Source organism: Hyperolius riggenbachi, chromosome 9, assembly GCF_040937935.1.
Source record: "Hyperolius riggenbachi isolate aHypRig1 chromosome 9, aHypRig1.pri, whole genome shotgun sequence".
In the NCBI taxonomy this organism is placed as follows: Eukaryota; Metazoa; Chordata; class Amphibia; order Anura; family Hyperoliidae; genus Hyperolius; species Hyperolius riggenbachi.
The window spans coordinates 273744132-273759473 of record NC_090654.1 but is presented as its reverse complement, the minus strand read 5'-3'; the positions used below and the strand labels follow the sequence as shown (position 1 = coordinate 273759473).

Sequence of the window (15342 nt, the reverse complement as noted above, 5' to 3'; positions counted from 1 at the left end):
CTGGAGATGCGTTTTCTCATTGCTTTTCACTACCCCTGCGTGTATCCGTGGTCCTGATCCGTTGCGTGAAAATGCAGCAGATCCGGACATTCCGTTCAGGTTTTTGCCTTGGGTGAGGACGGCTGCTATTTTTAACATTCGTATCCGGGACTCTGTTTTTCATCAGGGTTGAAAACCGCAGCCACGGATACGTTTCCGGACCTAGTGTGGACCTAGCCTAATATTTTTAGCCAGAGATCCTGAACAAGCATGCTGCAGATCAGGTGTTTCTGACATTATTGTCAGATCTGACAAGATTAGCTGCATGCTTGTTTCTGGTGTGTAATTCAGACCCTACTGCAGCCAAATAGATCAGCAGGGCAGGGCTGGAATTCTTTAAAAGGAAATACATATGGTAGCCTCCATATTCTTCTTGCTTTAGTGGGGAAAAAGGGTAAAATAAGTGGTACTTACCGGGGCTTCCTCCAGCTCCAAGCTCCCAGGACGTCCCTCGTCGCAGCTCTGCCCGCAGTCATTCGCCGCAGGTCCGTCCCGGTCCCCGGCGATGGCGTCAGAGCGACCTCCAGGTCACTCTGTACTGCGCCTGCGTGAGCAGCTCTGTCAATCACCGCCACGTGGGCTGGAGCGGACTGCACAGGCGCAGTAGTATAACTACTTTAAAGAGACTCTGTAACAACAAAAACCTCCCCTGGGGGGTACTCACCTCGGGTGGGGGAAGCCTCGGGATCCTAATGAGGCTTCCCACGCCGTCCTCTGTCCCACGGGGGTCTCGCCGCAGCCCTCCGAACAGCCGGCGACTGTGCCGACTGTCAGTTCAATATTTACCTTTGCTGGCTCCAGCGGGGGCGCTGTGGCGACTTTCGGCACGGAAATAGACGGAAATACCCGATCTCAGTCGGGTCCGCTCTACTGCGCAGGCGCCGGAAACTTGCGCCTGCGCAGTAGAGCAGACCCGACGGCGATCGGGTATTTCCGCCTACTTCGGCGCCGAGAGGCATCAGAGCGCCTGCGCAGGAGCCGGGAAGGTAAATATTACGTCACGGCTGTACGGAGGACTACAGCGAGACCCCCGAGGGACGCAGGACGGCGTGGGAAGCCTCATTAGGATCCTGAGGCTTCCCCCACCCGAGGTGAGTACCCCCCAGGGGCCGTTTTGTCGTTACAGTTCCTCTTTAACGTAAACCTGTAGGGAAAAAAGGGCCCCTGTTTGGGTACTTACCTTGCCAGCTCCTATACATTATATAGGATAACGAACATATATAGGTAGTGCAACTTCCAAAGTTAATTACATGGGTTATAAACCACTGTTAGCTTGCATATCGATTTATATTAGCATCCACTAAAGCTTGAAATAATTAGAATACACAGATAAAAATCTTTTCTCTGAATTTAATGTATTCTTGTGGTGATATACAAAGAATATGCAAAAATAAAATCTAAGAAGGATATGATTAGGATGCCTATTGCTAAAATATCTGCTAACATTTTTCTTATAACGACCACTAAAAACAATGCATGCGTAAATACCAGTATCTAGAAGCTGTATATATCTCTCAAGGCACAGCATAGCTTTATGTAGCCTATCGCCTATTCTTATAGTGCTAGGAAAGACTTGCTCCACCTGCTAATTAGAGAGTACCCGAGGCGGTTTTTTAAATCTAAAAAAGGGACACAGAGGCATCTGCAGGACATGTCTCTGTGTGCCCTGCTCGACCTCTCCATGCCCCCTGCACCCCACTAGGACATGTTGGAAATAATCGATCTGACAGTAAATCTGCCAGAAAAATCTCATTGTGTGTACCTAGCATAAGACACACAATACTGGGTAGTAGTCTCAGTAATTCAAGTACACTTTATTCTGTGGGCTGGATGCATAATAAAGTATGATACACAAGGAAGGCCCTGCCAAAGGCTTACAATCTAAAAGGGAGGGGGCGGTGACATGATAGGACTGCATCAAGATGTTCTCGGCATAGAGAGTTAGGGCAGCGTTGAAGTGGGGTAGGCCTTCTTGAAGGGGGGAGTTTTTAAGGCTTGTTTGAAGGTGGGGCAAGTCTGATGGGCGGTGAAAGAGAGTTCCGAAGGATGGGGACAGCTCTGTTGAAGTCCCGGGAAGGCCACAAGAGAGAGGCTGCAAATGTGGGAAAAAAACATAGAAGAGGGCTGCTGTGCATTGATGTTACATGTGGATAAGGGGGCTGCAGGGAATGTGGGGACACTGCTGTACATTGAAGCTGAGCAACAAGAAAGTTGGCCCATGGGGCAATAAGAGTATAATTCTGGCCTTGCTTGTAGTTGAGTGTGGGAGTGTGAGATGCGTGGGGTGGATAGGAGGAGCACAGTGGATGGCCAGGCGTGTATCTGCTGACCAGGTTGGAGGTGCAGGTCGGACAGGACTTGTGTATAGATTTGTAGGCTGGACATAGGATCTTGAACCTGTAGCTGATCGGTGGCTGATTCTTGTCGCCCAACCCTGATGTTCCAATGTTCTAGCGGCTAGAGAAAGAAACAAAAAAAGACACATTTTCAAAGGCTCAATGATGACATACCAAAAGGTTTCACACAATAGCTGATCTAAAACTTCTCGTTCTAAAGCTGGCCATACATCAGGCGACTTGCCGACCGATCGACCATCTGATTCTATTATAATTGCAGCGGATGAAAATCTATGCTGCCAAGTGCACGCCCGATCAGCATCACAACCAATTTGGGGCTGAGCATGTCGATTGGACGTGCTGCGAGATGTCTGGTCAGAGTGGTCGATCGGCTGCGCAGCAATATCAGGACGAGCGACGAAACCCCTGACGCTGTTCCCCCAGTGTATAAATGTGCAGTGTATGTGCATTTGTTCTGTGTCATGGCGTCTGTCCGTCTGTCTTCCGTTAGCCCCATACACGCCCCCGGTGCATAGCACGCATTGCGTATGGGTCGGCACACGTGCACCAGGCCGGCGTGTATAGGGCTAATGGAAGATCGGCAGAGTCGGAAGACAGACGGGCACAGCAACACAGGACAGGTAATGTATAAATGCACACATACATGCACATGTATTTATATTCTAGGGAACAGCGGCGAGGCAGCGGACTTGGCCAATTCCCGAGAGTTTTCATGCTGACGTTGATCAGGAATCGGGCTGTGGTGTATGGGCAGCCGACAGATCTCTCTAAGCCGATTCGATTAGAGAGAGATTTGTTTCTTGGTCCAATCTCCCCATCATTGCCTGGTGTGTGGCCACTTTATATCATAAAAATGCTCACAAATGCACTTCTTAAAGTGAACCGGAGATGAAGCACCCTCATGTATTTTACCATATATATCAGTGGGAACATTAGAGAAAACACCTACCATGCTTTCTGTTTCATTCTGCACTGCTCAGCCTGCTTGTTATCAGCCCTGATAAAATCCTTGACTGAGCCTTGTCTGGCTTCGCTATAATGGCTCAGCTATAATGATTCCTGAGCAAAGCCACAAGGGGGCAGGCTTGGACTTGAAAAGACATGAGAGAACACAGACTAAGCTATAAATATTCCTGAGCAAAGCCAGACTGAATGTTCAGTCGGGGATTTTATCAGGGCTGATTAGAAGCAGGCTGAGCAGTGAAGGGTGAAACAGAGAGCAGGGTAGGTGTTTTCTCTAATATCCCCACTGATATATATGGTAAAATACATGATGCTTCGTCTCTGGTTACCTTTAAACCTACGTTTGGATTTACCAATATAAAATGACTCTCAACTCCACTTAAATAGATAAATTATTTCATTGTAAACACCATGGCTCTTATCTAGGGATGATCAAAGATATATGCAAATACTTCCAAGTTTTTGCAAATGTATGTACATTTTTATGCAAATATATGCAGCTTGAAAATAGACCATTCGATTTAAACCAAGGTGGTCTATTTTCCAGCTGCATAGATTTGCATAAAAATTTACATTTGCATCTCATTGATCATCCCTACTCTTATGCAGTTAACTTTTCTTATACCTTTTCTTCCTTATCTGATAAATGTTTCAGCGCATACCAATTGAAAAAGTACTAAAAAGAAGGTAAGGAAAGTAATGCCTAACAAACTTTGCTTCATGGGGGCTTTCAAGTTTGCCAGACGTGAGAGGGATATGGAGGCTGCCTTATTTCCTTATATACAATACCACTTGCCTGGCAGTCCTGCTGATCTATTTGGTTGCAGTGGTGTCTTGAGTCACACACCTGAAACAAGCGTGCGGCTAATCCAACAGAGGCGCTTATCGTGACCTTGAGACTGTACTGCATGTACTCCTATTTGTTATATCCTGAGGAAGCAGGAATACACCTGCGAAACGCGTTGCATGGTTGTTTGGTGTATTTAACCACTTTGGGACCGGCCGCCTAACCCCCCTTAAGGACCTGGGCATTTTGCGGTGGAGGGGGGTGCGCGCATTTGGGGGGGTCGGGCGGCCGGATCCCCTCTGTGGCTGGCTGGGCAGTTCCCCCCCCCCCCCCCCCCCCACCCATGGTGGCAAGTGACCCCCCTGTAGCTGACAGCCATCACTTACCTTCCAGGCTCCAGCGATGAGCCGCAGAAGCCACCTCTTCTCCGGCCTGCATCTCCGCTCCAAATGACGCTCAGGTCGGGTCGCGACTCCGTCAGACGGAGCAGAGATGCCGGCCAGAGCAGAGGGGGGCGCCGAGGTGAGTGGATCCTCTTCTTTTCCCCCTTGCCGCGGCCGCTGTCAGAGTGATCACTACGATCCGATGGCGATCGTAGTGATCACGTGATCAGCAGCCATACGCGATGGCTGCTGATCACTTGGGGGAGATGTCGGCTGTCATATGACAGCTTAATCTCCCCCTCCGGGTGCGCACGATCGCGTCGGGAGCGGTGGTTTAGTGCGGACGTTGAATGAACGTCCGGTCAGAAGGGTACCACCACCTGCCGGACGTTGATTCAACCTGCGGCGGTCCCCAATAGGTTAAATAAACCTGTTGTTGTTAAGAAGCTGACAGTATCTTGTCTACTTCAAGGAGGTGAGTCCACCACCACCTCCTGAGGGATTTTAAACTTTTTAGTACCTTTTAAACTTTTTAGTACCTTTTTTCCTGCTGGCGCCTCTGTTCACTCTTATATTACCAATATCCACCACTGGTGGAGGGGTCGATCCCCATCTCTGTTTTCCTGATCTACAGAGAGCGACTTTTAATCCTGAGTGAGGACAGGTCTAATCTCCTCACCTGCCTGTACAGTGGTTGCCTAGGAGGTAACCCACTTTTGTGAGTATATACACTATATACTTTTCAATTCCAACCTATTGTTTTGCTTACTACACTATATTGGGCTCTCGGTGTCCCCACTTTTGTTTAATACAGCTAATCCAGTCTGACTTCAGTGACCGCATCTGATCTGCATGCTTGTTCAATGTCTATAGCCAAACGTATTAGAGACACAGGATCAGCAGGACAGCCAGGCAACTGGTTTGGTTTAAAGGACAGCCTTAGTGTGAGGTATATGGAGACTGCCAGATTTATTTCCTTTTAAACAATCCCAGTTGCCTGGCAGCCCTACTGGCTACAATAGTGTCTGAATCACACCAGAAACAAGCATGCAGCTAATCTTGTCAAATGTCAGAAACGCCTGATCTGCTGCATGCTTGTTCAGGGGCTATGCTATGGAAAACGCATATGCAATTCTGCCTAGTGTGTTCCTACCCTATAAGTATTAGAGGCAGAGGATCAGCAGGCTTGCCAGGCAACTGGTATGGATTAAAAGGAGGTAAATATTGCAGCCTCCATATCCCTCTCGCTTCAAGTGTACCCGCATGCTTGTTCAGTGTCTATGGCTAAAAGTATTAGAGGCCGGGGATCAGCAGGACTGCCAGGCAACTGGTATTGCTTAAAAGGAAATAACTGACAGCCCACATATCCCTCTCATTACAGTTGTCCTTTCAGGTTACCAAAAGGATCACAGAGGGGCCCCAAATCCTACCTTGCCTAGGGCCCCATTGCATCTTAAGCCATCTTTAGGGTGGAGGAATTGTGGCACAAAACATGCTTTGCCTAGGGCACCAAAATGGCCAGAAACGGCCCTGGATCTGTAGTATGGATGAACAGTCCAGTGATTGAGCTTTCTTTCTTTAGGTAGAGCACAGTGTGAATGCTACAAGAATCTGGACATCCTACAGAACCCAGAACCTGTATTACGACATTGTATACCAGGAGTATAGCACCATGTATCTCGTGCGGGTGAGTACCTGGCTTTCCTTATTGCAGCTACGTACAGTGTTTGTGTTGCAGGAGGCCTCATTCATATAATTATTAAAGGGTACCTGAGATGGGGAGGGAGAAAAAAAATATACTTACCTGGTGCTTTCTCCAGCGCCCTCCAGGCTGATTGCTCCCTTGCTGTCCTTCTCCGCCTGGATTGTCCACAATTGACCATGGAATGTCCTCTAGTCGGCGCAGGTGCGGACCAGCCACGCGCACTCCCGTCACGCATGCGCAGAATCCCCCAGACTGGAGGACTTTCGGGCCAATTGCGGATGATTCAAGAGGCGGAGGAGGACGGCGAAAGAGGTAACGGCCTGGAGGGGGCTGGAGGAAGCCCCAGGTATGTATATTTTTTTTTTTCCTCCCTTCCCATCTCAGGTTTACTTTAAAGAAAACCTGAAGTGAAAATAAACTTCTGAGAGAATTGTCTTTGTCATATGGAATGATAAATAGAACATTCGTATTCTATAAAGGAGCCTCCTGTTTTTATTTTCAGTTTTACAGCTTTATTTGTTTTATTGCATCTGACAGTCACAGCTGCTGTTTACAGACGTGCGGCATTAATGACGGTCATGGCGTATTCACTTAAGGGGCGACTCCGTGAATAATAAGAAATGTGACTTTTGGTTAGAGAGAGCTTTGAAAGCCGTTATATTTTTGTCTCGTACCCAGGTGGCCGCTGTCACCAGCCGGGGGATGGGAGAATGGAGCGACACCAAGACTATCAGCACTGATCAGAAAAAAGGTAAACATTCAAGCCTCTTATATCACTTCTACCCCCACACCGCACAGGGGAAGAACCTACTGTGTATAAAAGGAACTAGAAATCGTTATTGATCAGAGGGATGGAAGGTCTCACTTACCAAGAAAGAGGCAAATTCTTCATCTGTGTTTTTAAAGGAGACCGCAGTCTAAAAAGCTCCCCCTCCCCCCGGCTCTACTTACCTGGGGCTTCCTCCAGCCCCTTGCAGCTGACTTGTCCCACGCCACAGCTTCGCTCGCAGCCGCCGGCCCGGGGTCCCCAGCTGTGCAGTGCACCTGTGCAGTACACCGCAGACAACAGGTGCTTGATTGACAGCGGCGCAGGTGCAGTACTTTTTTTTTTTTTTTTTTAATCGGAATCAAAAATCAGATCGTATAAAAAAAAAATCAGAATTGCATGTAGTGTGCAAGAGGCCTAATGCAGAACCAAAGTCCATTAACCACTTCCTTTCCGGTAGTTTTTGGCCCCTTAAGATATCTGAGGCGACTGTCTCTTAAAAATATGTAGTTGCCTACTTAAATGCATAAACCTCTTAGAACGCCCTGGGAAAGCGATCGGCATCAGCCCCCCACCCCCTCCCCCCAGGTTTCCTCCAAGAGCTTGCAAAAGTGACTGGGCTGCGACCCTCCCAGGGTGAGCAGCCCTGACCCAGAAGTCCGCAATCCCGCCACCCCTGTGCAGTTTGCATTGCAGCGCGCTCACCTGCGCAGGTTGGAAAGCCTCTGCCACCGAGTCCTCGGTCCTGGCGGTCTGGGTGCAAGGACACCGCATCAGAGGGCTTCTGACCTGCTCAAGCACGCGAACTGCGCAAGGGCGGTGGTGATTGCGGACTTTTACTTCCGGGGTCTATGTCCAGATACTTTTGCAAGTTCTTGGAGGAAATGGGGAAGGGGGGGGGGGGGGGGGGAGTTGGGAGGATGCAGACCAAATTTTTTTAAAGGCAATCGCCTAGAAATCCTTTAAGGACCAGAGCCTTTTTTGTTTAAAAAAAAAAAACGGGGCTCACCTGTCAATATCTCCAAAGGCTTCTTCAAATCCTGAAGAGGCTCTCAGCGTATCCTCAATTTCCACATTCTCTGTCTTAGGAGTATTTTCCATACTTCGTTCTTTAGCCTCCAAAGAAGTTATTTCGCGGTCTTCTTCAGCCTCCGATGTTGCACTTGAAACATCCACCCTTTCCACCATCTCAGTCCCAGGCGGGGCAGCAGATTCTCGAGGCAAAGCAGAAGCTGTAGCGCCTATTACTGATCCACTTTCCCTGCCAGCTAAAATAGCAGTAGTGTCCGGTGCAATACATTCTTCAGGCTTACAAACCAGCCAATGGTGCATTATTTTCTGCCAATAGAAATCTCCATCCGTTTCAGCACAATTTGTATCCTCGTTCAGATGAGGTACGTAGGCCTCATCCCAAAACACACTTTCACAAGGTTCATGCATCAATCCAACGAGACATTCTAGCATTACCCATAATTCTTCGTCGAAGTGTATTTTTCTAGTTTCAGACATACAGAATGTCCAATGTTTGCTCTCCAGAAATGGCTTCAGTCCCTTACGGTGAGACATCCAATGGCAATAAATACCATCCACATATTGTCCCCATGGTCCTGTTGCATCATAATCCTGTAGTGGGCATGATGCCATCTTCTCCTGTAGCTCTTGAGGTTATTTCCTGAAGAGGATAATTAAACAATTATTATTAGTCTTGGTGTTCCAACTGAAAATAATCCGTGACGAAAGGATCCTATTTAGGAGCTGGCAGCAGATGAATTTCTCTACAAGTAAGCTTCGAGGTGCTGTTTACCTAATATGAAATGCCCGGTTCCAGTCCACGCCTCTTTTAGTAGGAGGAGGAGATGTTTCATCGTACAATCTACACAGGATGGACGCAATGGCCTTGATTTGGGTGATCTGCACTGAGCACTCATTGTCTCTGAAACATGAGCTGCTAATAGTTTTGATACTTATGCAGCTGGTGCCTGGTGGTGCCTGCTGAGAGACGCACATCTGCTTGTATCCAGATATGTTCAAGGTCTCTCGGCACAGCTATAATTCACATCAACCTTCATTCGAATACACAGGCACATGTCGTCCAAGGTTAAAGAAACAGTTTTCACAGTCTTTATTTTTAACTGTTTCACAAAAGCATTCTGTTTTCTATAAGCTTGTTTTAAAGAGAATCTATTGTTAAAATCACACAAAAGTAAACATACCAGTGCGTTAGGGGACATCTCCTATTACCCTCTGTCACAATTTCGCCGCTCCTCGCCGCATTAAAAGTGGTTAAAAACAGTTTTAAAAAGTTTGTTTAGAAACAAACAAAATGGCCACCAAAACAGGAAGTAGGTTGATGTACAGTATGTCCACACATAGAAAATACATCCATACACAAGCAGGCTGTATACACCCTTCCTTTTGAATCTCAAGAGATCATTTGTGTGTTTCTTTCCCCCTGCAGTTCTCATGCACTGAAGTTTCAGGCTGCTCTATTTTTTCCTGCAAACAGCTTTGCCCTTGTCTGTAATTCTTCAGTATGTGAAAGCCCAGCCAGCTCAGAGGACGATTTATCCAGCTTGTAAAAGATAAGAGAGAAGAGAGAAGCTGCTCTAATGTAAATAACACACAGGCAGTGTGCAGAGAGGGGCCTGGAAGGGAGAGTTCATAGCAGAACCACAACACTGAAGAACTTGGCAGCCTTCCAGACACAGGCTGACAAGTCTGACAAGAGAGAGATAAGTTGATTTATTACAGAGACTGTGATAGTACAAAGTGCTGCAGTAAGCCAGAACACATTAGAATAGCTTTTGGAACTTGTAGGATGATAAAAAACAGGATGCAATTTTTGTTACAGAGTCTCTTTAATGTATTTGATGGCAAATCAGAAATCCACATATCTTCCTCCGTTAAAGGGCAACTGTAACGAGTAATATGGAGGCTGCCATATTTATTTCCTTTTAAGCAATACTAGTTGCCTGGCTCTCCTGCTGATCCTCTGCCTCTAAGGGCCCAGTCACGCTGGGGCGATTAGCGGCCGTTTACCGCCAATCACTGAATCTCCGGTGATTGCTAGCGCGTTTAAAAGAGCTAGTGTAATGTAACGTATATGGCAGTGATCTCACTGCCACGATCGCCGGTGATTTGCGGCCGTTCCCTGGGAAACTGTAGCTCCAGGACTTGACGCCAATTGGCGTTAGGCGGTCCTGGGGCTGCTGCCGCGTTCACGCCAGTTGGCGTGACGCAGTCGTTGGGTAGTTGAAATGTTTATCCTAAGGCAGCTGCTAAATGCATTTGCCTTAATTTCAATCACGTTTTATACACATTGCTTATAGCACAACTGTAACAAGAGGGTTATGGAGGTTGCAATATTTATTTCCTTATAAGCAATACCAGTTGCCTGGCAGCCCTGCTGATCTTTTTGGCTGTAGTATTGTCTGAATAACACCAGAAACAAGCATGCAGATGATCTTGCCTCCATGAAAGCAGGAAGCAGACACACAGATTTATTGCAGGATTTGTATCAGCTGTAGCAAAGAGGTTTTTCTCTAATTGTCATCCGGGACAACCCGAGATCCGGTCCCGCCCAGGATCTGGGGAAACACCAAATCAAGAAGTTTAAAAGCCCCCGCCCTCCCTCAATCCTCAGTTCATCTGTGTTTCCGCAGCGGAAACACCTGTTGGAAGCAAGCTCCGTTAGTTTGTTATTTTTGTATTACTCACCAGAGGGTGTTTTATTGGAAGCAGAGGGACGGGCAGTGGAAAGCGCTTGCGGAGGTGGGTGCTCAACTGCAATCCCTTCTGCGCATAGAAGGCAGCGACCGAGTGGTGTTTGGAGGTCGGCGTGCCTTTCCTCTCCTCGCCTGACGCCGGCTCTGCAAGGCGTATCCGGCGTCGGGCTTCGGCAACTTCCGCGATGACGGCGGAGCGCGCACTGACGTCAGGTGACCACTAGAGGGGAGGATCACGGGGAACCAGGAAGGGAAAAACAGCGTGTTCCTGGCGTCTCCCCGAGCGTTCTGTAGGAGGCCGCAGCCGCCACAACAGCAGCAGCAATCGGAGGTGGCAGTACCGGCAGCCAGGTCCTCCTCACAGACGCAGCCATCCGGGTCAGGGGTGGTAAGTCCTCCAGTGGAGGGTGATGTGTTTCGTATGCATATCTATATCACCTTGGATGACTTGTCAGTTATATGCCTGTTTCTTGGTATGTTTTATTTCAGGCAAAGACTGATCCTAAATCTAATGTTCCGCCCAAGTATAAAAGATGTGGGTTGTGTAACACTAAGATCCCTCCGGATGCCCCTAGAAATGTTTGCCAGGCGTGCACAGACTCTATTGTGGCATCAGAGACCTCTAACTTGTTGAAGGGAGTCATGGAGGTAGTCAATAAGAATATGCAGGAAACATTAGATAAATTTAAGGAATCCTTTGTTCCTCCCCCCTCTGATCCCCTGCCAGGCCCTTCTACTATACCCTCTGGGGTTGGGTTACAGCCCACATCCGTAGTGGATATTTTGGGGGCTGAGGGGGAAGGAGGGGGAGGATGGTTCGGGGTCAGTCTCTTTAGAGGAGAGCAACCCGGTTCCGGGGATTCGGGGAAAGAGGATTTAGTAAGAGCTCCTAGATTTCTCTTTTCTCCTGAGGAATCTTCCGAACTATTAAAGGCTGTATACTCCACGGAACAGATCAAAGAGGCGGTTCCAGAGATTACACCTCAGGATCAGGTATACTCAGGTCTGGGCCAGGCTACAGGGAGAGTATTCCCCATTCATAGAACTCTGCAGGAAATTATTATCTCCCAATGGCAGAACCCAGAAAAACCTTTATTTATACCCAAATCATCTAAAAGAAAGTTTCCTTTTTCTCAATCAGAGATTGATAAATGGACGAAATGTCCTAAGCTAGATGCCTCCTTATCTAAATACTCCAAAAATTCCGATTTATCGTTTGAGGATTCGGGTGTCCTCAAGGATGTAATGGACAAGTAGGTAGATTCCCTACTTAAAAAGGCCTGGGAATCAGCAGCCTTTGGCTTCATTCCAGGTATTTCAGCCACTTGCATTTCGCGCAATTTGAAAATTTGGATGGATAACCTCATTGAGCAAATCTCTAAGGGGGTTCCTCTTAAAGATTATGCAGCCTCTTTGCCGGTGGTGCTTAAGGCGGTGGCCTTTTTGGCCGAGGCAGTCACGGAACTCATTCGAGTTTCTGCGCGTACCACGGCATTAATTAACTCGGCTCGGCGGGCAATATGGCTGAAAACCTGGGAGGGGGACCAGACATCCAGAAATAGACTCTGTTCTATACCTTTCGAGGGTAATCTTTTATTTGGATCAGGTCTGGAGGATATTTTAGCCCGTTCGGCAGAAAAAGGGAAACAATTCCCTAATAAAAAGAGGAATCTCAGGCCTAAAAGACCTTTTTGTTCCTAAGAAACAGGGAGAGGAGCAGGTAAGAAATAGGAATGTGCAGAGGAAATGGTCCTTTCCTAAAGGAAGGGGGAAAGGAGGGTTTGTCCTTGGTAGGACAAATCCTCCCAAGCAGAATAAATGACGTTTTACCAGTAGGGGGAAGGCTGATTTATTTTCGGTTAGAATGGGAGAAGCTAAATCCCAATCCTGTTGTTTTTCGTATTATAAAAGAAGGCTACCGTCTTCAGTTTTCAGTCGAACCCCCGCGGAGGCGCCTACCTGCACATTCCGATTTTTTGCAGACATCAGAAGTATCTAAGGTTTGCAATTCGAACTCCCTCCCATGTTCAACACTTTCAGTTTCAGGCACTCCCATTTGGCATAGCATCAGCCCCTCGAGTATTCACAAAGGTCCTGGCAGAGATTATGAAGGAATTAAGGATCCAGGGAATCTCGATAGTCCCATATCTAGACGATCTTTTGGTTTTTGCGGAGACAATAGATCTGGTGTGTTCACACCGGGACATTGTTATCAGGACTCTGACTCAGGCTGGATGGATTGTCAATTTCGACAAGTCGGCGCTCCAGCCGGTTCAGCAGATTACGTTTCTGGGCTACAATATAGATTCGATCGAAAGAAAGATCTTTCTCCCTCCAGAGAAAGTCCTGAAAATCCAATCGGAGGTAAATTCTCTGATGGTTCAGGAGAGATCTTCTCTTCGCCACATCATGAGAGTCCTCGGTCCATTTTCAGCGTCGATCCCTGCAGTGACGTGGGCTCAGTCTCACGGCAGAGTGCTACAATCCCTGTTACTTTCCAATTGGGACAAATCAGAGGATTCCCTGGATCTACTCATTCCTATTCCCGACTCAGTGAAATCCAGCCTACTCTGGTGGTTGGACAATCACAATCTCACCGAGGGTCGATTCTGGAGACAGATAGATCCAGTAAAGATCTTTACGGATGCAAGTTCTTGGGGTTGGGGCGCAACAGCCAGGGGGAATCATGCTCAGGGGAGTTGGCCTCAGGTAGATCTTTTCGCATCCCCAAAGAATGCGAAGGTGGAAAGATTTTTCTCCCTTCACAGAAGCAGCAAGTCTCTGGGATTGGATGCGCTGAATCTTCCTTGGGGGTTTGTTCTGGGGTATGCCTTCCCTCCCACAGTCTTAATTCCTCAAGCTCTTCTAAAACTTCAAAGAGAAGGGGGGAGCCTAATTCTGATAGCACCCCAATGGCCAAAAAGGCCTTGGTATGCGACATTATTGAAAATGACAACACAACCTCCATGGCCCCTCCCACTCCGTCCGAATCTATTGATCCAGGGACCTCTAATCCATCCCAATCCAGATTTGTTCAAACTGGCAGCCTGGATCCTGAGAGGGTAATCTTAAGACAGAAGGGCCTGTCAGAAAAAGTTATCGAGACTCTAATGAAATGTAGGAAGCCTGTAACTCAAAGCATTTATCGAAAAGTCTGGAGGGTCTATTTAGCATGGTGTGAAGCTAAAGCGAGGCATCAGCATTTAACCAGTTCAGTACTGGAGTTTCTCCAGGACGGTTTTGAAATGAAGTTAGCTCCCAGCACTCTCAAGGTCCAGTGCTCGGCCCTATCCATATTGTTAGATAGACATTTGGCGCAGGAGGAATTAGTAAAGAACTTTTTCAAAGCTTTACAGAGGTCAACTCCAGCCAAGTCAAAAAATTTTCCTCAATGGGATCTGTCTTTAGTACTGAACAGACTGACAGTGGATCCTTTTGAACCCATAGAGAAGATTGATATAAAATTTCTAACACTGAAATTGGCTTTTTTGATTGCTATAACGTCGGCAAGAGGTTTAGGTGATCTTCAGGCATTATCCATCAAGGATCCATTCCTCATTATTTGTCCTGATAGCGTAAGACTCAGGTTAGACCCTTCTTATTTGCCTAAGGTAACATCGGAATTCCATAGGTCTCAGGAGATCATTCTTCCCTCTTTTTGTGATAGGCCAGCGGGGGTTAAAGAGGAATCTTTTCACTGTCTGGACGTTAGGAGATCTTTATTAGTTTATCTTTCTAGATCTAGAGACTTTAGGAAATCCAGTAGTCTATTGGTCCTATTTTCAGGAAAGAATAGAGGTCAGCAGGCGTCCAGACAAACAATCGCCAGATGGATCAGGCAGACCATTACCTTAGCATATGAGAGTAGTGATAGTCCCGTTCCTAGTAACATTAAGGGCTGGTTCACACGGGCGTCTGCTGAGCTTTTTCTTGGCATTGCGTTCAAACGCCAGCGTTTAAACGCCAGCGTTTAAAAGCTAGCTTTTGAAAGCTTTTGAAAAGCGTTCAAGGCTAGCAGTTCTGGTCTCTGCTATTGTTTCCTGGCGTTTACTGCCTCTGAAAGCAGCATGTTGCTTTTGAGACTAGACGCAACGCTGGGATCTACTGCCAGGCTTTCATGAAAGCCTCTAAAAGCCAGCTCTAAACGTTCCCATTCACTTGCATGGGATGGCAGTAGATCCCAAAAAACGCTGCGTCTGAAATGCTGCGTTAAATGCCACAAAAACGCCCGTCTGAACCAGCCCTAAAGCTCACTCAACTCGCTCTTTATCCACATCATGGGCGGAGAGGGCAGGAGCCACCATTCACCAGATTTATCAAGCGGCAACATGGTCAAATGCATCTACCTTTATCAAGCATTACAGAGTGGATGTTTTATCACAACAAGACCAGTCGTTTGGCAGAAAGGTGCTTCAGGCGGTGGTCCCTCCCTAAGGTGAGTCTTTAGTAAAGACTTCTTGTCTATCTCTCGGGTTGTCCCGGATGACAATTAGAGAAAGACTCCGATTAGACCTACCGGTAATGGAGTTTCTGATTGTCATTAGGGACAAACATCTATAACCCTTCCCTTACCTATCCGGCACCTTTTCTGCTATTTAGGAGCATAGGGAATCTTTA

General features: G+C 47.3%; 1 protein-coding gene across 1 annotated transcript in view; it reads left to right on the top strand.

Moving 5' to 3' along the window:
* Positions 1 to 15342, top strand: part of SORL1 (sortilin related receptor 1) — a 184660-nt gene that overhangs the window by 143088 nt on the left and 26230 nt on the right. Inside the window, exons 37-38 of the mRNA XM_068254599.1 lie at positions 6112 to 6216; positions 6913 to 6985. Coding sequence (XP_068110700.1) covers positions 6112 to 6216; positions 6913 to 6985 — 178 coding nt within the window. The remainder of the gene's footprint in view (positions 1 to 6111; positions 6217 to 6912; positions 6986 to 15342) is intronic.